This window comes from Pterocles gutturalis, unplaced genomic scaffold, assembly GCF_000699245.1.
Source record: "Pterocles gutturalis isolate BGI_N339 unplaced genomic scaffold, ASM69924v1 scaffold6757, whole genome shotgun sequence".
Taxonomy (NCBI): domain Eukaryota; kingdom Metazoa; phylum Chordata; class Aves; order Pterocliformes; family Pteroclidae; genus Pterocles; species Pterocles gutturalis.
Window position 1 is genome coordinate 7,536 of NW_010107805.1, and position 22,402 is coordinate 29,937.

Genomic DNA, 22,402 nt, shown 5'->3' on the forward strand with positions numbered 1-22,402 from the left:
GTATCAATTTACATAATATGTAATAAAATATTTTATGCTTTTGAATTATAAATTTCCATTTCATCTCTTCCGTTAAAACTGAATGTTCTTTCACATGGGTTTTGGTTTTCTGTAATTTTTCATCCTCTCTCAGTACAAGTTATGAAGAGTTGTGTATCACAGTTTGAGTGATTTACACAACTTGAAGCAGAACTCACTGTTACATGCTATGCTTTTTTTTTTGGGTAAACATACCACCACGTCCCTGGCAGTGATACCAACAGAGAATGCATAATATCTTCTGTCTGAATTATTGTAAGCACAAATTATAGATTGTATGGTGAAAAAGCATAACGGAACTTAAATGTTGTTCTTAAAGAAGTTCATATCATGGACTTTGATAGTCTGAGAGAGGATTGCAGCATCTCCAAGGTATTTTTTTGCTGGACTGAATCCTAAAGAGCAATTGTGTGACCCTTTGCATTTTGCTGCAGGGGCCTGCACTCCTATAAGTTGATCCACACGTGTTATTCTTACTATTCTTTGCCAATTTCACACTAATCATAAATGACAATTCTCTTCTGGATTGGTGGGTTTTTTCAAGAAACCATGTAGTTCCATCCCTTCCAACTGTAGCTTCTAGATTACTGTAATGAGCAACTGAGAGAAAATTTAGAGATTTCAAAGAAGAAAATAAGCCAAGAAAAAAACCAAGTCCTTGCTCTTGTGAAGTGTATAATATCAGCCTTCAAAAGTTCTGTACAGTGAATAATATTGTGTATACAAAAACGGCATTAAAATATGAGTGTAAATGTTATGTTAGTCATCTAAATGATTCTTCTTGCTCATAAACAAGATCATTAATATCAAAGGTGAAGACTAACCTGGCACTTAACTCTCATTATGGTTCTGTTACTGTAAAAAAAACAACAGCACAAAGTAAACAAGTTAGTGAAAAGTATTTTGTTCATAAAAACATCAAGTAGACAAAGATGAAAAACTAGAACTAAATACAATGGCATAATAACTATCGCGGCACTTTCTTTCCTCTTGGATGTAATGTTTTATTTCTTTGCCTAAATAATACTTTGTGGCTTGCCCAAACAATTTATTTATTTACAATAAGCTTAACAAAAGGCATAACTGCAGAATTTACTGAAGCCTGCCTGAAATTTGAACTTCTGAATAAAATTGTGTTACATACACATTGGTTCCAGGGGATAACTGGTAGAAAAGAATACATTTTCAATTTATTCTTGCATATACCTGACCTGTTTTAAACTCATGTTCTAATGAGAGGCAATACATACAAAAATATGATTGTATGTATACAATAATTGTACAGATTCTGTTTTATTAAATCACAACTCTTACCAACAGCATATTCTGAGTACACCTAAATGTGCTATATCCACACAGCCAGACAAAATTGCACATATGTTTGCATTGTTAAGTACCACAATCTTTATGTGTTTATACAAGTTTACTTTTTATGTGTAATGCATATATATATTTCCACTTCTGTAAAGACATTGCGTTATTACTGATTTCTGTCCTATCCTATGATATACAATACCATACAGGTGAAGCGACTTTGATTTGTTTTCAGTAAAGATGGTAGGCAAGTTATGACATATGCTTATTGTTTAGTTTTCAACAAGAATTATGATCAGTAACATATACCTACTCCGTATGTACTCCTGGAAATGTTTATATGGCATTTATTTTATCACCATGGCACTCAGAAGCACATTTCAGGTCTTTGTTCTAAAAATAATTTAATTAAGCAAACTTTATTTCTTCAGTGCTACAAAATTGTTTTTTGCTGCAATCTGAGGTTCCGTACACTTCATAAAAAATATATCTCCCAGTTTTTGTACTGATGCATTTTTAGGGTTTCACTGTCTTTTGGCTTAGTCATTTCAATATTCTTTCTACAGCTCTTTTGCTCTGGCACATTTAGGTTTCTCTCTTCCTCGAGGCTGGAATAAATGAATATCAAATACACACCAGAGCAGAGTTGTTCAAACATAATAATGATACCCTCACAGATGGGAATTTATCCAGTCTGTGTTCTTTGTAGCCCATCAGACGAAATGAAGAATGGGGTGAGTGTGTGTGCTCCCATACAGATGCACTTGTGGGAGAATGGCAGGAATGTGATATGATTGAAAGCTGTTTAGTATATAGAAACGTTTTAAGGCTTTAAGTCTTGCCAGTAGAGGGATATATAGAAACAGATGCCCTCTTTGCAAGAGAAAGTCTAAATTATGTTCTCTGAATACTGATACTGACTACGTTTAGAACTAAAATCCCACAAAATCTAGTAACAAAAATGCATGTTTTGTGCTTCACCTTTCCTACAGGCCAAATTTGCACTTAGCTCCTTCCAGACAGTCAAAAGCTGCTGATTTCAGGACTCTGCACCTTTTCTATAAAGACCAGCACATCCTTTGTTTCAATTGCCTACATCTGTATATTTTTTTCTAAGAACTATAAAACATTTTCATTAACGAAGTGGCAATGCCTAGAAAGGTGCATCCTTGAAGAGAACAATGAATCAAAAATATTGCTTTGCTGCAGTACAAGGACTTTTGCAAATTATAATCCATCTGATAATTCAGTTTAGCAGTGCTTCTATATCTATAGAAAGAATGGATTTTTGAGTAGAACCTCTACCTTTAAAATAAAGGTTAACATAGATCAGTAAGACAGGAGAAAAAAAATTTACAAGCTTATTGTATCTACAAGTCAAAGTTGTAATTGCTTTTTTTGGTTTCATTTTTTTAAATAGTAGGGTGGATTTGCCACTTGAAATTTTGATTTTACTTTGTTGGAAAGTAAACCTGCTTTAGTGATTTAGATTTCAAACCATTTTATAACAGGATCATACTGACTTTCAAAGGTGATGAATGGTATTGCTCAGCAGAATTATAAGGATATTTCCTCTCCTTCCTTCTTTGTTACTTTTCCCTTTATTCTTTTTCTTCAGAGGCAGTTGGAAGGAGGAGAAGGAGGACTAGAAAGAAAGAAAAGGATTGGTGAACAAATGTGCAAAGAATAATTTTTAAAAATTACGTGAAAGGAAATGTAACAAATTGAGTTACCAATTAATTTAATGTTTACTGTAAAGCCATCAATCAGACTGTAATAACTGAGCGCAAAGCAGGAACACCACCATGAAGGATCAAAGAAAATAAAAGAAAAAAAAAACAAAACAGCCAAACACCAAGAAATCCCCATCTCCCAAACCCATGTGCATAAGTTTCAGTTGCCGTCAAGACACATTTTGTAAGATGCATCTGCCTTGGGTCATTTCCATCATGTCTTTAATCTTTTTAGATGTGAGAAATTATCCACATAAAGTTTATAAAGATGGATGTTATCCATAAAATGTTGCATTGGTTACAAAGCAGAAATTTTCAGATGAAAATACACAGACTGGATCTCCTGCTGAGTTTATTGCCATGCAATGTGCCATTATTTTAATAGGGTAGAGTTTCAGCTTTTTAACTCTATTGACTGGTGGGATCTGGAGGATTCTGTGATGCATCGCTGCTATAAAGCATGCTTAGTAAGAGAATAAAAGCATTAGTCATATTCTCTGTCTGCCCTGCCTTCCCTCAGTTTTCTGCAACTTTCTAATTAAGCAGTGTTGTAAGCTGAGCAGCTTTTGGAAGTACCTTCCTTATTCAGACCAGAGGTATTAGAGGATTAATCAGCCTTCCAGTGGTATCTGTGAGGCCATTTTATAGCAGCTGTACACTGCATCTGGTTTGTTATTTTAAAGCTTAGCTCCATTCAAATATGAATGCTTTGCACTTGTGGAACATGTTTTTACTCAGCTTTTCTGTTACATCAAAGTAGACCCCTTCTTTCTTCTGCAGAAGAGCAAAGCTTGACTCATGTTCTTGGACTGGTTTCAACATGCAGTGTTAAGCAATAGATGGTCAGTGAGGACTCACATGTTTTGTTACTATCTGGAAAATTCTTTCAGATCCTGAACACCAAAGTAAGGCAATCTTGATATTAAATCCTTATTGTTTTCATCAGTTGAACTTCATTCTGTTCCCTATGTCTGTCTTTACTGCAGTCTTTTAACACACATGTGTAGGTGATTAATTAAAGTCCCCCTGTGTCAGATAAATTATTATTGTCTTGCTTGTCCTGAAAACTCTGTATTTATCAGTATTCTGTTTGAAAAGCATACTACTAAATCCTGCTCAACGTATAAAAAATAATTATTGGTAAGTGTCCTGTCATGTCTGTTAATTGAATTACATATCCTTGATGAGGAAGTTCATCTAAACTGGCCAAGACAGCAGAAGGTGGTGACTGGAGAATCTACTAACAACATTTTTGAAACGCCAAACTTAATCAGCTGGAGTTGGCATTATCCCTCAAGCATCTTCCTTGTGTTGATGACATAGAGAAATAAGCTGCCTCGCTTGTAAATGAATTGTCAGACAACTTTATTTTGAATTACCACATTTAATTATGCTGCTGATATAATTTGCTGTGATAAAATTAGTACAGTGCTTGTTTAGCTTTCCCATTTGAATGAGGCATACAATATAGCTGTCGGAAGTAGACATCCATTCAAGGAATACTATTTTTTTTAAATTCATTATTCTGCCTGCCAAGTGGAATTAGAGTCCATAGCATCAATCTGATCCCTCTATTCAATAAATAGAGTATCTCAAAATATTCTATGTGCTAAATAGCAATGTAGCAATGGGATAGTAATTATAGCAATAAGATCTGTGTGCTCGAGACTGTTTCCAACATCTGTTGCACAGACATTCCCATAAGAGCTGGACTGATATAATATGAGCCAAATATGTTCAAATTATCATCTTTTGGTTTGTCAGATATGCCTTTAAAATAAACATGATGCCACTTAAAGGATTTTGTATTTTGTTGCTAAAACTAGCAGTAAAGATGATTAAAAATAATAGCTTATATTATGAGCAGGGATGATGATTGTGACACCAGACTTCAGAAAATATATATATATATAATTTTTAAGTGATTTTGGGATGTATAGCTTTCAGAGGAGATGGCTGAGAGGGAATATTACGGAAAGAAGTGAGGTAAGCCTAGAGGCAGCATTGACAGCAGAAAGTAGGTGCAGTTCATGCTGTCAGAAGGTGGGTAGGGTGAAAAAGCAACACGATTTTGGAGTAAAAGTCTAGAACAGGCTTCCAGCTGAATGGGAATTTATAAGGTTTTAAAGAGCTTGACTAGCTGTGAATGATTGTATTCATATGAAATGTGGGAGCAGGGACAGACCTGAGATTAACAGGTCCTTACACTGCTATTTAATTTACAGAGATAAGACTGGAATAATTTACAGAATAAGGCCCTCTGGTACCTTTGAGGTCCATCAGTAAATATCAGATAACGAATATCAGAAACACTAACTTTCTTGGTTTTAGAAATCACCATAACAGTTTATTTTAGCATTAAAAGCTATTTTAGGGTAGATAAAACCAAAAATTGTACTTAAAAGTTGTAGAAACCTACTGAATGAAACTTGCTCACAGGTAAGAATCTGAATTAGCTTGTGTATAACTTGACGTATCAGAGTTTCTTGCTTTGTTTTTGAGGACTTAATTGGTGCATAGGCTTTCTCCCTGACGAGATGTCAGGTTTGCTGCAATAGGGGTTAGACAAACAAGCAAAAAGTGTTCATTTTTTAAAAATAATTCGATGTAAATTATTTTAGAAGGAAAAAAACTTCCTCTGAGTTATGTACAACCAAACATAACATCATTATGCCAGTGGAGGGGAACTAGAAAGTAAATTTGACCGAGCAGGACTGAAACAGTCCAGATCTCTTTACAGCCGAGACTGAAATGTAAGATTTAAGCAATCAAACTGGTAATGTAATTTTTGTCTTAAAATAATTTGATTTCCACCTGTCTCCAGTCCCAAATAATAAGTGTAAAAGCTTTTCAAGACATTTGTTTTAATTTTTGGCTTGATTCCAGCCCTCTTAGGACCCATCTTGCTGACTTCCTGCTTTAATAGCTGCTAAAAGTTTCTTGAACTTGTGCAGGTGTACTGTAGAGTGACTGGGCCAGCCTAGCCCTTCTCCTTATTCTTTGATAGGGTAATATGTGTGGCAAGGTGACATAAATCTTGCCTTTATGGTGTGGGGATGACCTGACCATCACTTAAAAGCAAACCTAACCTCTGTAGTACACAGATGCTGAAAGAAACAATGGTACAGTCCTGCAGCTGCGAGGGGAAGAAAGAAATGGGAACGAGTCACAGGGGGTGAGTTCAGGAGTCCACACTCAACTCAGGGGCTGTATTTCTACAGCAGTCCTTCTCCTGGGCTTTAGTTTGGAAGGATGTTTTTTCACGTAGCACCAGCATGTAGCCCAACAACATGGCTCTGGTGCTGATGTTTGCATCTTTCCTCATAAAGTAGCTGTGCAAATGGCTTAAGGTATGCATAGTTACTTAAAACTAATCACAGAGGCTGAGGTGGAAAAAGATTATATACCAAACCATACATATAGCATCTGTTTCTAATGTGTGTGTAAAAACAATTCATATTTCTTCACAGTACGTGTAATTGAAATGTTGCTTTTGTAGAAAAAGAGATATGAAATACAATTTCTCTCATTGATACTTGTCCTTTTTTCCAGCATTAGACTGCAGACGCTTTAATGTTCCTCCTGTGCCTGATGGACCCAGGCATCGAAAAAACATTTGAACATAAGGATTGTGCCCAAATGCTTTATCAATTTAATTTCCCATGTTGGCTTAGTTTTCATAGTTCTGAGTTTCATTTTATGGAACTAGTAGTAAAGAATTAGTAATATTTTTGGTGTTGTGATATTAACACATCAAGAGATAAAAAGGTTACTTGAATTCTGAAAGCTAGAAGATTATTTTCATACAAAAACATGGTGCTTAAATCTTAGCTGGTATCCCATTAAAAGCAAAGATGCATATAGAGGTGACTGATGTTTCCAAATCTATGCATGAAATATAATGGATATTAAGAACCCTGGATAAAAGTATCAGCAGGTACTTGCTGTATTTATTTTTGCTTGTACTATTAATTTTCAAACTGACGCCATAAAAATGTCTGTGAAAGGTGAGCTAGAAATAATTTTAATTGTGGACTCTATGTGTGAGTGAATTTGATTTGCTAGTACAAAAGCTTGGGATGACAGCCTTTACATCTTTGCATTAGTTGTACTTTGTACTCTAGCTTAATAATCATTCTTCCCCTGAGTCAGGTGTATGATCTTGTGGAACTCTTGGGCTTATTTTGTCTCCATTTGGTAGTGGTGCTCACAATGGGCTAGCATTGCATACTAAAAGCTAATGTCCTTATCAGCTAAAGGAAGGTCATTGCACTAAGAATGATTTGTAGTGAACCCTCTTCCCACAATATTGTACCTCATGAGTGATCCTGAAGAATCACAAAGCCTTGGATTTAAATTTCCATACAGCTATGCTGCCTGTAGTCTGTGAGGCAGATTGACATGGTTGGCTGTTAACACCACCAAAATGTATTTCAGTGGAAGTATTGAGCAACTGAATCTGCCGTTTGTAGCAACAACCTTATAAGTAAAATGTCACATACTAAACATGTTTTGTATTTCTCCTGCTGTTTGAGAACGTGAACAGCTCTGTGCAGATGCAGCCTGCACTATGGTCTTCTCAGGCTCATCAGTTTAACACCTGTCACCTCTTCTAGAAGATCAGATTGCCTTGAAAACCTTTTAAACATACTTTAATTTTCTCACTGTCTGTCAGTCCACTCAGCATAGGTTAGCATTGTGCTCTTCATCACTCATCATAATGTAAATGCACTTCACTCCATTTTGAAAGGAATCATTATGGTTGTTTGTATGAAATAAAAACATCGTTTCCCACCAGACATTTACAGTAGATCAAAACCAAAATGAAAATTCAAATGTTGAAAGCTGCTTCCTCAAACAGTGACAAAAAGTAGTCATGAGCAAATGAGAGCTGAAACACTTCAGTCGTATTTAGTTCCACAAATAGGTTTTGCTTTTGGTCAGGCTTCCTGTATTTTGTGAGCTTGCATGTGTTCAACAGTGCGCTATGAACAGCAGCAACAGTTACTTTAATTTTGTAATCATGTGGCAAAGCAGTAAAATATCTGCAATGTATTTCATGGACAAAGATTCCAAACTGTCCAACTTATTTCTACAGGCAAGCAGTCCTACGACAGGAACAGCTCCCAGGAGTCAGTCACGGTTGTCTGTCTGCCCTTCCACTCAGGACATTTGTAGGTATGTGCTAAGAAAAATATAGTCTGATCTGGCTGATACTTGTTGTCTTTATTAAATAATATATAGCTCTTGCTTCTGCTTAACACTATTCATAGTTTACATAGACTTCAGTTTGCTTTTGATCTCTCTTTGTTTTGGTTCTGGTTTTGCTTTTCAGTCTCATGTTTTTCTATTAAAATTCATGTTCTCATTTTCATCCTTTTTTTTGTGATTTCTCTGTTTCCACCCACCCTTACCATTTCCATCCCTTTCCTTTGCTTACTGCTTTGTCTAGATCTACTACTTTGCATGATTTGTCAGAAGATGAGCATGAACATGCAACCCCTGTCATGGTGCTGACTCCTTCTAATAGGGAGTCTGGTAAGAAACAAGTAAAACGAAGGTTTAGGTGGAAAAGAGAGACTGGAGACAATGGTGAGCATACAAAAAAGCAAGGAGAGAGGAAAGACTGTAAATTACGTCCTCAACCGGTGAGATCCAGCTGGAATGCTTCTGATTCATCATCATCTTCAGATGAGAGTCAGTGGGCTCAGGCCAGGAGGAGAGCGAGAGAAAAGGCCAGAATGCCCAGGAAGGGTAGAAGGAGCAGTAGATCACGCAGTAACCAAGATGGGCCCTCAAACAATAATGCTGTTGAACTTGTCACTTTGGGGACAATGGAGAAAAAGAAGCAAGAGGTATCTGACCCTGAGAATCCTCCTTTAAATCACCGCCGAAGAAGGTTTCCAAGGCTTAAGGAATCACAGTCTTCAGTGTCATCTCAGGAAGCAAGGATTTCCTCAAGAAAATGTGGGAAAAGCAAAGGCAAAAGCTACTCCAGAGATCGGCAGCCTGCGTCTTTCCTTAGACACAATAAAGACACGAAGGACCGCTTTGCAGAGGCAGGCTCTGGCAGCGATGCTCTGGCCATCCTGGATCGCGGAGCGCCTGCTGGGACAGGGCCCGGTGTGAATGATGCTGTTCAGAAGCCTCCAGTGTTGTATGATGACTGGTCTGATGATTTAGAAGTGTGCAGGTTAGTCCCTAATAGGAAAGATTTAGCATTCTTAAAAGAAATTTCTCACCACCGTGGGCTGAGTGCCCCTCTCTTCACTGTCTTCTGTCACTTTTGCTCAGTAATAAACTCCTAGGCAGGCCGTAAGAAGTAACACACAAACCCTTGCTACAGAGAAGTTAGCATATCTCAATCTGAAGATATACTTCTCGTATTTAAAAACAGGGAACAAGGGAACCAAATGTTTTACTTTGCTCGATTTTTCTTCATGATGACAGGCACACTGTCCTCTGGCAGAGCATTGCTGTGGTTTAAATCTCTAGCCAGCGGCAGAGAATGAGGCAGGGGGCCAGATAGCTCAGTACAATGGGATACAGAGTTTTTCCTTCTTAGGCAATCAGTTCAAGTCCAGCTTTGGTCCCTCTTTCTCATATTTCATTGACTTGCATGATATAAATGTATGGTCTTGACTCAGTGTCCCGTAGAGCTGCCATTGTCACAGCAATGACAGATGGTGCCTGCAAAACGCCCTCTCCAGCCAGGCATAAGTTAGATGCGACCTCACATTGCTGAACGCCTCTACACTGTGAACATGTAGGGGCTCTTAGTTTGGTACCCATCACAAGTATTGGAATGATACAAAGGGTGATTAGGCAGAATAAGCCTTAAAATAAGCTTTGGGAAAGAAAAAGCAACACCAACAGTTCTGTCCAGTTCAGAAGTTCAGGCTTCTGACAGTCTAGTACCCTTGGGGTGAAGTACACAGTCAGAAGGTGAGCATTTTCCTCTGGAAATGAGAACAAGCTGGTTACTTCTGAGCTAACATCTGAATTGGGAGTAGACAGCTGTGTGGACTTGAGTTACTTAATTTAATGGTAAATGCAAAGGCACCATCCCGTAAGTTTAACAGAACTGAAACAAGTATTTCTTTTTTCTATTCCACCCACCACCACCCCAACTTGTGTGCCAGCATTCACTCTCATCTACAAAGTGAAAATGAGGATCAGGCCTAGTTTCTTGATATGGTAACCCAAAACTTCTCACTTTTCTCTGCTAGGAAGAAATTTGCATGGAAATGTAAACAGAGCCAGAATGAGGAAGCTCGTGATGCCACATCATACAGTTTCACAGTATACTTCAACCTAGTAACAGACTACAAAAATCCTTGTTTTAAAAAGAAAAAAGATAACATGCAGGCATTGCGCTTTTTTCATAGCAGGAGATAGAAGCCATTACTAATGCAGCTAGTGTTATGCACTCCTTGTTACAGTTACCAAGTAAGAATGGACATTTCAGTTGTCTGACCATTGTCTGTCATGGTAATTTAAGATTCTTCAGAGTAAAGTCCAGCTGTGTTTGTACACCAGCTTGTACATCAGGACCACATGTCTGGCTTGGGACCTCTTACCCTTACAGAAATGCAATGAAACGGCACCAGTGGTAAACAAGTTATATATTTTTGAAGCACTTGAAGTATGTTTACATGGTACGATGCAGAGAAGTGCACAGATAACTACTTCAACATCTTCAGAGTTGTCTTAAATTTCTAAACCACCAAAACTCCATGTATTGAAGATCCAGTGTAGTAGGCACAGTACATATAGGGCCATTTAATCATTATTAACTGAATATGAGCTACCCCAAAACTGAAATAAATTATTTCAATATGGGTCTTTATACAGGCTTAACTATACCATGTTAAAAAAAAAAAAGAGAAAGTCAACATTTTGTAATTACCTCATGTAGATTAATCCTAACTGTTGCCTAAATTCCCAAACTTAGACTTTGTTTTCGGATGGAAAGCAGACTCCAGTTTTTTATCTGTCTTCTCAAACCATTCTATTTTATTATAATTATTTGGACACTTTTTGCAAGAGATTGGTTCAAGGATGAACTTTTTAGACGTGCATGCAAACTTTTCAGTGAGGCTCTTGTTTAGTAGAGGAAGGGTGAAAACTTTTGATAAGTATGTGTTCCTGGGCTCACTGTCAGCAGAGATGCTCTTTGAACAAATAGAGTTAAACTCATCACAGTTGATAACTTGACCTGTTGTGCAAAATTTGTCAAGGCAGTCAGAATTGCATTTATCTTCATGTCAGGGGTAATTTTTTATTTTCATTACGAGGTGTATTGTACTGATAATAATATGTCTAGGAAAAACATTACAAAATCAAAAGCATGATAATTTTTTGTAGCTGGTAAGTTGTCTTACTTAATTTGCAAACAGCTGAAGAAAAAGGAAGATACATTTTTACTACCAATTCAGTATAGACTATAGTTCCTGTTTTTTGGGGCTGGTCCATGCACTTAATTGATTCATGATCTGTGGCATGTTTTTGTTCAGATTTGCTATCTTGCTTCTGAAACAAAAAAAGAATTACATTTCAATGCAGATGTGCACATACACAGTAACCGTTTTTCTGCATGCAAAATAGAAAAAGGTTTTTTTTTTTTTTTGTGGTGTTTATTCTAAGACTGGAATAAGCATAGCTGGTTGTGATGTGCAAACTTTGTTTTCTTGAGATGTTTCTTCAAGGTTTTCATCCTAGGTATTCATGTCTTCTAGTTGATGTGATAAAACTGGCTGAGAGGAATGACTCTCACCGAGATGGGATAGTGTGGAAATAGCAGAGGAACAGGGATCTTGAACATCTCTTAAGGCCAGTTATTTTGTCTTTAAGTGTTTGGGTAGGCATTTTATTTCCTTTACTTCCTCATGGATTACTGGCAGTGAATACATTTATGTATGCACATAAGGCTATAAGCAGTTTCCTCAAAGTGCATTTGGCTGGATGAACAGGAATGTGACAGGACCCACCCTATTCCAGCATAAGCACATTAGTCATGCAGATAAAGTGTACTACTGTAGCACGATTTATACTTCAGCTAGTCTAAGGCAGGCCTCTTGGTCGCTTCAAGTGAGACATTTCCCCTTCTAGTGTCACTGTTTCTCTGTTTCCAAAATGATGAAACAATGGCATAACACCAATGTGATGATCTTTACAATCTCTTCCCTGATCCTATTCCTTTCTTCTGGAGTCCATTAGAAGGGAAGGTTTCTGCTTCTGGGATTAGGGGCAGCTATATAAGTTAGTTCTGACCATGCTGAGTTGTTTTAGACCTACTACTTTTTTTTTTTTTTTTTTTTTTTTTTTTTTTTGAGATTCACAGAATAGGTTGCAAGTCATACAGTTGGGTCCCCCTTTTCCTAAGTTGCCCTGTGTCTGAGATTTTCTTCATCTATACTGTGTTCTGGAATTTGCCATGTGGCTTGAGGCACAACTTCAGAAATAGCTTTCTTTGGGTCTGCACGAAGGTAATCTCACTGAAGGGAAAAGCTATGTGTGGAACACAGTGAAGTGAGTGGATCGTGAGGATTTAGTCCCATGGATTTTCATGTAGGAATTACTAAGGAAAGAAAAAGGGTTGGTTGATATCGCCAGTAGTGCATCATACATACTTTGTGTGTTGACTCTGAATTAATGTTATGGCATTTTTATTATTTATGATGGGACAATTGAAAGATATTTTATGTTTGACTAGTTATGCTTTTGGTATAAGATCTTTTTGTAGCACTGATGCAGTCATTTCAGCAATAACACTGAACTATAATTCATGCCAGAAGGCTGGTAAGAATGGGGAGAAGTAGTAAGTGAGATGATGAAGTTGATTCATGAAATCTGCAGAATCTACTTCAAGTATAATTTTTCAGAATCACCTTTAAAAAGCTAGTGTATCAATTAAAGGCTGTTATGAATTTAGGAAAATACTAATATGGGTATTTCTATACAATCATAGGAAGAAATACTGTACATTGCACTTGATAAGAGGCAATACAATTATGTAGTTTCTCTCTGTGAAATCGAGTGTTGTAACAGAGGGTTTTTTTTTTCATAACATTATTTAGCATGACCTGCAAAAATAGTATCTTGCATGAAAATACTTACATCCTGAAATATTCATGTTGTAGAGGGCTCATTAAATCAGCAGGCAGAATCCCTTGCGAGGGAACAATTCCTCACGGACTTGAGGAAAAAAGAGAAAGGTGAACAGAAGACAGATATAGAGGCTCAAATACTACCATTGAAATGTAACACTCATTTCAAATACTTACACTGAAACCGTGAAGTTGGATCCAGTAAATAATTTAAGTGCTAGTGCAGAATACATAGACTTGAAATACCATCCAGAGCCCTCCAAAATCACCAAAAACTGAACTGCCAGAATGTAGTGTTTGGCTGAAGAGTGTTTTGGACCTGTTTCTTCCTGGGATGTTAGTGCCTTCCTAGGGGTCTCAGGATGATACATTCCTTCATTAGGAGCTGAATCTCTGAATCGTGTCCTGCGTGTTGGCTCATTACCCCTTCCTTTTAAAAAATTGTGACTGCCACTCACTTTCCCGTTCAAAGCATTCTTTTTGCAAGGTGACTTTCTGCTAGGAATCTCCTGCTTTTTGAGGAATCTCCTCCTCTGTGTGATGGTCTAGTGGTTCATCAATCTTTGAAGTAGTATGAAATCCTGGTTAATTCTGTTCTCTGCCTGGTGGTTCAAAGGCCCATCTGTCACCTCTTTAGCCATCTGGTTATGCTGTCTCTTTTGGAAGCTCTCCATGATTCAGAAGGATGCAAGGAGAGCTGAAACAAGGCGAGCTTTTTGTGGTTAGGGTCACTTAACTGGGCAAGAACTGGGTCCTCATTTCTGCTTCTTTCTCTCAAAAACTATTATTATTTTTAATGCAAATATGTGAACTGACACCTTTTCCTGCTGGAAAATTTGGGTGTGAGGAGACCCTTGGTTTTAAGGGTCCCGTTTTTAAATACTTAAAGCTTGCATATGTGCTGGAGGGAGTTTAGTTACTTAAAGCTTTGACTTTCGCTAGGTGGGTGGGAGGACATCTAAATCCTTTTTAAAGATGTTACTAATTTTTCTAGAAGTCCCTAGCTCTTTGAACTGTGTTCAATGCAGTAAATCTTGCCTGACATGTATCTTGAGTTGCACTGATAGAGCATCTGAGGCAGGAATAGCTTGTAACTCTTTAGATGGTTAGATATCCTATTTATGACCAATAATGGAAGATTAATAGAAGGACAAGAAATGTTGAAAAAATAAAAGATTTAATGTGCTTTTGCTAATGTTGTTTTCTCTTGGATCTCTTACAAATTCTGATCATATTTGCAGAAACCAAGAGAAAGCTTTACCCAGACCATTGTGAAATTCCACTGGTATGGTGCAGCATTTTGAAAATGTTGGTTTTTTTTTTTCCTTTCAGTCAGATAAAGGCAGCTGACTGTATAACATAACGGAAGGGCAGGAGTGACAGGGAAGAGTTATACAGATTGATTACATTTGGTATGGAGAATTAATGTGCTTCATTCACACTGTGTTTAAATGGAGGGGAACACCAATTTGTCATTTAGATTATTTTATGATTTAACAGTGGAAAGAATGGAAATGAGGTTTTTTTTAAAAAAGCCTGCAAAATGAAAGCAAGGGAAACATGGCATACTGTAGCCTGTTTCAGGGTGAACGTATTTAGTGAATTTAACTTTTCTTTTCCAAGTGATAAATTATACAGGAGTTTGATTTTTTTTTTTGTCTCTGTTTATTAATTAGTTAATTATTTACTGTGAGTTGTTCATAAAGTTGTTTGCTTTAATTTTAGGGTCTAACTATGTAAAAGCACCGTAAGCACTTTATAAATTGGCAGAAAGAGAAAATGACCTTTTTTTGGACAGAACAGTTTTCTTAAGATTATCAGACAGTAATGATAGCAATTTTGTGCATCCTTTTGCAAACCTGTGGAACTGGTTCCTTTTGATCCTGTAAAGATAACCTAGGAGCTCATGGTATTTCATGCTGGCAGCTAATAATCCTCACAGCCAAAAATCAAAGCCAGGGATTCAGTTGGTCCAGCATTTTCCAACTATGCTGTTTCTCCCCGACTAAGCTCCCTTTAGTAATAGTGACATACAGCACGGAGATGTACCCACTGAACAGGGTAAGATTTTATCTTTGCATACTTATTACAAGTCCAGGTATGCTTTCCAGTGAAGGACAAGATTTTAACAGCCTTTTCAGTCCTTTCTCACAACCAATAATATTTTTGGAATAGGCATTATCTTCCTTGAGCATATTTTTATGGAGAAGATACTTCCCCCTTTTATTAGGGAGATTTGTTAAAAGCTCAAATACATTTGTGTTCTATGGGTATACTTCCATCCTCAGGAAGATGACAGTATGGGTATTGGGCGTCTGCATTAGTTTATTTATGAAGCTTTTTTTTTTTTTCAACAGATTTGCTACACTTTCACTGCAATGCTTGTTAACATAGACAAGCTCTATAGCACCCAGTAATATCAGAGAACAGTACAGTTTTTACATAATTATGTAATTTATAGCTCTTAAACATTATCATACATCATGATCAGTATGCCCATGCCTTCATGTTCATTTCTATTTTTGAAAGCCTCAGAGGCATCCCCCTAGGTTGTATATTTGTTAATGAGGGTAAAATTTTACTTGGTATATTTTTAAGGAAGTCTATAAAAGCTATCTGTGTTACATTAGCTAAACATTTTGTCTATATGTAATGGCTGAAAATACTTGAAAATTTTATTAGATACAGAGATGCAGTGCCAATCTCAAATACAGGATCCACTGAAAGAGTTCTGTTGGTGCAGAATTACCACAAACTCTTTTCCACCAGCACTGTTCCTAACGACAAGGCTCTTAGGTAGCTTGAAGCACAGTCAGGGACATGCTAATTTGTTCTTGTCCTTAATCACCTTCATTTGACAACAGCCATCTATGGAAATCAGCTGTACAGGTACTGTCATAGAGGAGTGCTTGCCAACTGGGGAAGGGGAGAGTACTCCATGTCACAAGGCACACAAGGCTCCTGCAGAATAAGTGCATTTTATACTTCACTGCAGTGGCATAGAAATTGGCCTATTTTCTTAATTACCGAAGAGTAAAGTGGATTAGTGAAAGACAAGTTAGGATAACTGCTGTTTTTCCAGTGGGTGTTGAGATTAGAAGCTATTCTCTTTAAGGAGAGTAAAATTGTTACCCTGCGTGTGAAGGAAAAGCTACAAACCTGTTGGAATCTATCTGTTATCTCTTGCAATGAGCAGCTCAGATGGTGACTAACCAATTTTGGTTGCTATGATTTTGCCAAACTAAACCACTGTCAGGAAAACCTGAAAATTTTCCATATGAACTCCTCACTTCATATTAATTTTAGTTTACCTTTTAAACAGGGATTATGTAAAGAATGTTTGTCTGTGTGGAAAAGACAAAAATCTTAATTTGATGAGAAGTGAAGGACAGTCATCCAGGATAGCTCTTGCTGTTTTTCTGAGAATCAGCCTAAATCCAATTAGCATATGACTGTCTACAAACCATAGCCATTTTGTTTCATACTTCCGTTCCTGTCTTCTGACTTTTGCAATGAAAAGGACCAGAGGAAACAAGGGAAAACAGTTCACAGTCGTGGAGTTAAAGACAGCGCAACAATACCACGTTCTGGAGATGCCTCACTTCTGAGTACTTAGTTTAGCAGCATCTCATGATTTTAATCCCATAAGAAATTTATCTTGTTTATATATGTATGGTGTCAATATGACCTTCAGTGAAGGCGATGGTATACCTTAAACTATGGGCAACTTTACTTATTCATTTTGCACAGTCATTGTGGTACAAAGTTTAATATGTCACATACAATTTCTCAGTCAAGCCATGCATTATCAATTAGTTTAGCAGCATCTCATGATTTTAATCCCATAAGAAATTTATCTTGTTTATATATGTATGGTGTCAATATGACCTTCAGTGAAGGCGATGGTATACCTTAAACTATGGGCAACTTTACTTATTCATTTTGCACAGTCATTGTGGTACAAAGTTTAATATGTCACATACAATTTCTCAGTCAAGCCATGCATTATCAATTAGTTTTTCCTGGCAACTTTAATTATTCATTTTGCACAGTCATTATGGTACAAAGTTTAATATGTCACATATAATTTCTCAGTCAAGCCATGCATTATCAATTAGTTTTTCAGCATCATTCAAATGTGCCTTTGATTCAATTAATATTTTGCACAAAAAGGAATATTGAAAAATAATTCTAAAATGTTCTCAGTAAACTTCTTTAACTTTTCATTCGATTCAATTAATATTTTGAACAAAAAGGAATATTGAAAAATAGTTCTCAGTAAACTTCTTTAACTTTTCATTTTTACATACATTGTTCTCTAAAAATTTTCTAAATTGGAGTATTCTGTTTCTGTTTGAGAACTAGTTGTTGGGTAGGGAACATGCAAGAAATCTGCAACAGTTTTTATATGGATTATGCAAAATCTTTCACAAAGATTAATTTTGTTTTCAGTTTAGCAGTTTTTTGCTGAAAAATATTTTTTCTTCTTGCTAATTTATTGTATTATAAATAAACCTATTATTTAAGACCATCCTCTAAAGAATTTTTATGGATTTTTATCTGATACATGCATCATATTGGCATAAATTTCACTGTTGGTACATCTGTGTGCTGAAGGTTGTAGAAACAATTCTGTGCTAGAGAAATATGTGCTGGGTAATTAAAATACTGGCATATAAAGCAAAAACTTAAGAATGACTGCACTGTTAGGATACTATTTCATAAATTTTCACTGTGAGCTTTCCTTAAAGAAAAAATAAATATTCTGTGATCTCAGTGCATAGGGTTATGCCTGTAGATGTACATTATACACACACACAAATTTTGTATATCTGAATCAGATCATCTAATACCTCGTATATGCTGTGTTGTCTGGTGTACACATGATTTATAGAGCAAAAAGCTCCTTTGCAGCCTCGTATTCATCTTTTCCCTTAGACAAGCAAGGTCCTGTTCATTGGCAGGAATCTTTAAAGCACTAAGATGTCAAACCTACAAAAAAAAAAAAAAAAAAAGAAAAAAAAAAGCAGGCTCAATTTGTGACTGTAAAGGGATTATAACTAAAAGGATTTGGTCAAATAGCTGACTTCCCTCCCCTCCATTTCCAGATAGTCAAAAGTATTGCTCTGTAATGAGGGCCATTTATCTACTAGAGGGCTAGAAAGTTGAGAAAAGCTGAGTATGTAAATTCTGTAGGTGTGTCTGAGCAGATGAAACTGCAGCTATTAACCATGAACAGTGCTGTACTACAACTTGTAAATAAATCAGTATAGATTTGGCAATTTTTTTCTTTTTATTTATAGTGGAGAGTGGTTTGGGTTTTTTTTTTCATTCAACTCACTCCTAAAGTATGTAAGCAAATTTTACTCTCAGGATAGGTTCAGCCCTGTAAATAGTCAGACTGATGGATGAAAATTTTGAACAGCTGTGATCATGTGAAAATAGGAAACTAGAATGCAAGTCCTCTGACTTGGTTTATATATGGTTTGGGCAAGTCTATGCTTTGTATCACTACCCCAGTTCTGTTTGCAGAACATATTTTTCAAAACCATTATTTGCAATTTATTTTATGTAATTTGTGATAATTATGATGTACCTGATAGACAAATATAGCAAAGGGCAAAGACACACTAAATTCTGATTCAGTACCAATGTCTAAGCAAGATATTACAAGTTATCTGGCCCAAGTTTTTAAAATATACTTAAGCAGTTGGCCAACAGTCTGTTTCAAAAGCTCTCAGGCAGCCATGTATCTTTAAAGACTGTGATTGTGGGTTTAGGTAGCACAAATTTATTTTAAGCTAATTTTCTTCTGGATAAACAAATAATGAGCTAAATTGCATCAAAGAGCATACAAGCTAATGAAAACCATGCCTTTGGTTGTTTTCTCTGGACTCTAATCTCCATTTGAAGTTTTTTTTTTTTTATTCTCATTACATATTTCATGGTTATAAAGCTAGAAGAGGCCATTAGATTATTTAGTTTGAGCTTCTGTATAATCTAAATTATTCATGTCACCCTGTTATTTATATATTTAGCTTGTAACTTCTGTACAACGAAAGCACAAATAGGAAAAATAGTTTTTCTGTAAAAGTATTTCTACTAAAGAATACTTGTATTCATTTCTAATTTGCAGTGTCACTTCATTTGAAGATCCCAGTGGAGATTTATGCTTGTATTTTAGCTCTTAAAATATTTTTATACAATTCTGGCAGTAGTAGAAAAAAGGCTTTTGGGTATATAGCTTAGTTGCCTAATTTCTAAATAGTTTAAATGCTAAGCCTGTAAAATAAATTATGTACAGCTTGAATTTAAATGAACAAAGAATATTAGTTTTCCTTTGGGAAACAGCTTTAATTTTAAAAGAAAATGGTATTTTTAATGTAACTCTCAGCTGGGAATGCATTTGTTATCAAAATAGCTATTCGGTGTTTTGAAAGTTTAGTTCTGCTTAAGCTGCAGGCTCAATAAGAAGTCAGTATATAGCCAGTTTCCATTTAAGAATTAAGGCACTGACGCACCTAGCTTGGCTGGGTTAGTAAAGAAAAGACTGCAAACTGAGTTCTTCTAAAATGTGTCTCAAAAGAATACTGTGTGCAAGATGGAAGTTGTGGGGGTTTTCTTCTCCCCTCCACTCCCATGGATGGTACAAGATGCTGTATGGGCACCACCACCGACACTGAAACCTGGCTTACTTGCACCAGGTTTATGGAGCTTCATTGTTTTGTTGGGGTTTTTTTGTCTCTTTCTGCATATCCAGCTTTGTTCTGCTTTCCCTTTCTTGTAGATTCATTTTCTCATGGCTCCAGGCTACACCGTGGAAAAATAGTGAAGCTGCTGGCGCTGATCCATATTTCGCTTAGACGTTGAAATTTCCTCCTCCCCCTGCTTTCAGGCTTGGCAGCCTCAGGGCTGTGCTGTGCCAGTCTTTCACAGGGTGTGTTTCCCAGGCTGCCTCCTGAAATACGCCAGGTGTTCCTGGGCTGGGAAGGTGGTAGCCTGTCTTCCCTAACCTGGCCGTAGGAAGAGAACCTCACCGCAAGGTCCTCCCCAGCCTTTTCCCTACCCCAGGAGCAGTGTGTCCACAGCTTTCCCCTTAAAGGGGTGAGTTATTCCTCAGGCGTGTTCAGGCTCTTCTGCACGCACGGACCTGAGGGTGCCTTTCCTAAGTACTGAGTTTCTAAGCTCCCAAGCCTCATTTGTGTGACACCAGGATCAGTGCTGTTGTTGCTACTTCTGTTTTGAAACATTTCTCAGGTGTCAGCTTCTTTTTTTTTTTTTTTTTTTTTTTTTTTTTCACCCTTACATGCCAGTTTGACACTTAGGACTTTCATTAGGGCTTGGGTGCTTTGTTGTGTTTTTCTAGGGTGGGGATGATCACCAAGACATTTGGACATGTGTCACAGAAGAAAACCATCAGATTGTGATGTTAGGACACTGATCACTCAAATCAAAACCGCAGCGTGAAAAGCTCTGTACCCCATTGCAAGGTTCTGGGACCAACTCTGTCTTAGGGTCTGCTTACAGCTGTAGTTTTTGTTTTTCCAGACAAAGCACCTATCTGCTTCAAAGGGACAGTGAAGAATGAAAGAGAGGAAGGACTGTGATTTTTTAACAGCTGCCTCCTAAAAAGTGTGTGCATGTGTGGATACGTTGTGCTGTACACAACTCCAGAGTACTCAAACCTGTTCTCTAATCCTTTTATCTGTGTAACTCCAAAGAGGTGTCCTAGGAACTTTTTCTACCTTTCATACTGGATATTTTCAGCTTGGGTTAGGTAACTCTGAGTATTTTATTGGTATTACTTACAGACCAAGAACTATTCAGCTCTTAGAAAGAGCACTGTTATTTGTCTTAAAGGTTTTGCCATGCATAAAAGGGAAAAATAGTGTTATTTCTGTTGATTCACCCTCAGACCACGTAGCAAATTCAAAGAGAAATAACTAAGTGAAGAGAAATTACAAAGTGGCAGAAGGGAACAAGGAATATGTTCCTGGGCCTCAATCTGAAAGGTCATGTACCGGGTGTCTGATGAGCATCAAGTCTGAAAATGAAAAAGCAGTGTCAATAAACCAGTGCCTTTGCCTTGCTGGTTGGCAAGGTCCCTCACTAGCTCTTGCTGTCCTTCCTGTTAGGATCTGTCACTGCGAGGGAGATGATGAAAGTCCCCTCATCACGCCCTGTCGCTGCACAGGGACCCTGCGCTTTGTCCACCAGGCCTGCCTGCACCAGTGGATTAAGAGCTCAGACACGCGCTGCTGTGAACTCTGCAAGTACGACTTCATAATGGAGACCAAGCTCAAACCTCTTCGGAAGGTATGGTGCTTTTGAATTTAATTATCCTCAAGTGTCAAATGGCTAGAATGGCTGTGCAAAGTACTGGCACAATTAAACTTCTGCCTGTCCAAAATGGCTTTGGATTTGCTGGTGTTAAATCAATCCCACTGATGTTAATTCTGCATTTAAGCTAGTTAATTCACAGCAGCAGAGGATTTTGACTAAAGACTCTCTTTCAGCACATATGAAATAAAAATGCACAAATAATAGTTTTTTGTATTTAGAATTTTTATCTTCAGCTTTTTGTTATTGTCTCATCTGCCTATTTTTAAGCCAGAAGGAAAGCTTACTCATCACGTTTTGCTCCGGAATAACACAGGCCAGTTTGCCCAGTAGTTTTTACACTGAGCCCATAACTTCTGGTTAGGAATGATGCTTATACCAGTGTTGAGAGAGCAATTATAAAGTAACACAGTCAATCAATGTAGCTGCATCTGTTCTAACTGTTACACTTGTGGGCAAATTCATCACTCGTACATTAAGATTAGTTAATGGTATCTAAACTACAGGGCAAACCTGCATCCTGAAAGTCAAATGTATGCTATCTGCACTCATCAGTTTTCCAGGATAAATCATTTTAATGTTACACAGGTTGTCAGTGTAGGAGAAGAGTTTGTTAACATAGGTGGCGTTTGTTTTCTTTGGCATGAGTCATTGCTCCTCTAATTTTTCTCTAAAACTGCTGTCATCTTTTTTGGCTTTTGTTGCATCTTTGAAGTTTGAGTCAATCTAGAACAGGGCAAGTTTTGATTTAAAATAAATTTCAATGTGAGAGCCCTTGAAACTATTAGCTTATAACTAGTATATGCATACGTAGTAGTGTTTTGATGGCAAAAGACATTTTGTTTTTGTCAGCCTTGCACAGGTAGC

General features: G+C 37.1%; 1 protein-coding gene across 1 annotated transcript; it reads left to right on the forward strand.

Moving 5' to 3' along the window:
• Positions 1–8,073: 8,073 nt before the first annotated feature.
• LOC104460958 (E3 ubiquitin-protein ligase MARCH1-like) lies at positions 8,074–21,511 on the forward strand (the record flags this gene model as incomplete). Its single annotated transcript, XM_010072364.1, has 2 exons — positions 8,074–8,264; positions 21,331–21,511. Coding segments are annotated over exons 1-2 (372 nt in total), but the record flags the coding sequence as incomplete, so codon positions are not given.
• Positions 21,512–22,402: the final 891 nt, after the last annotated feature.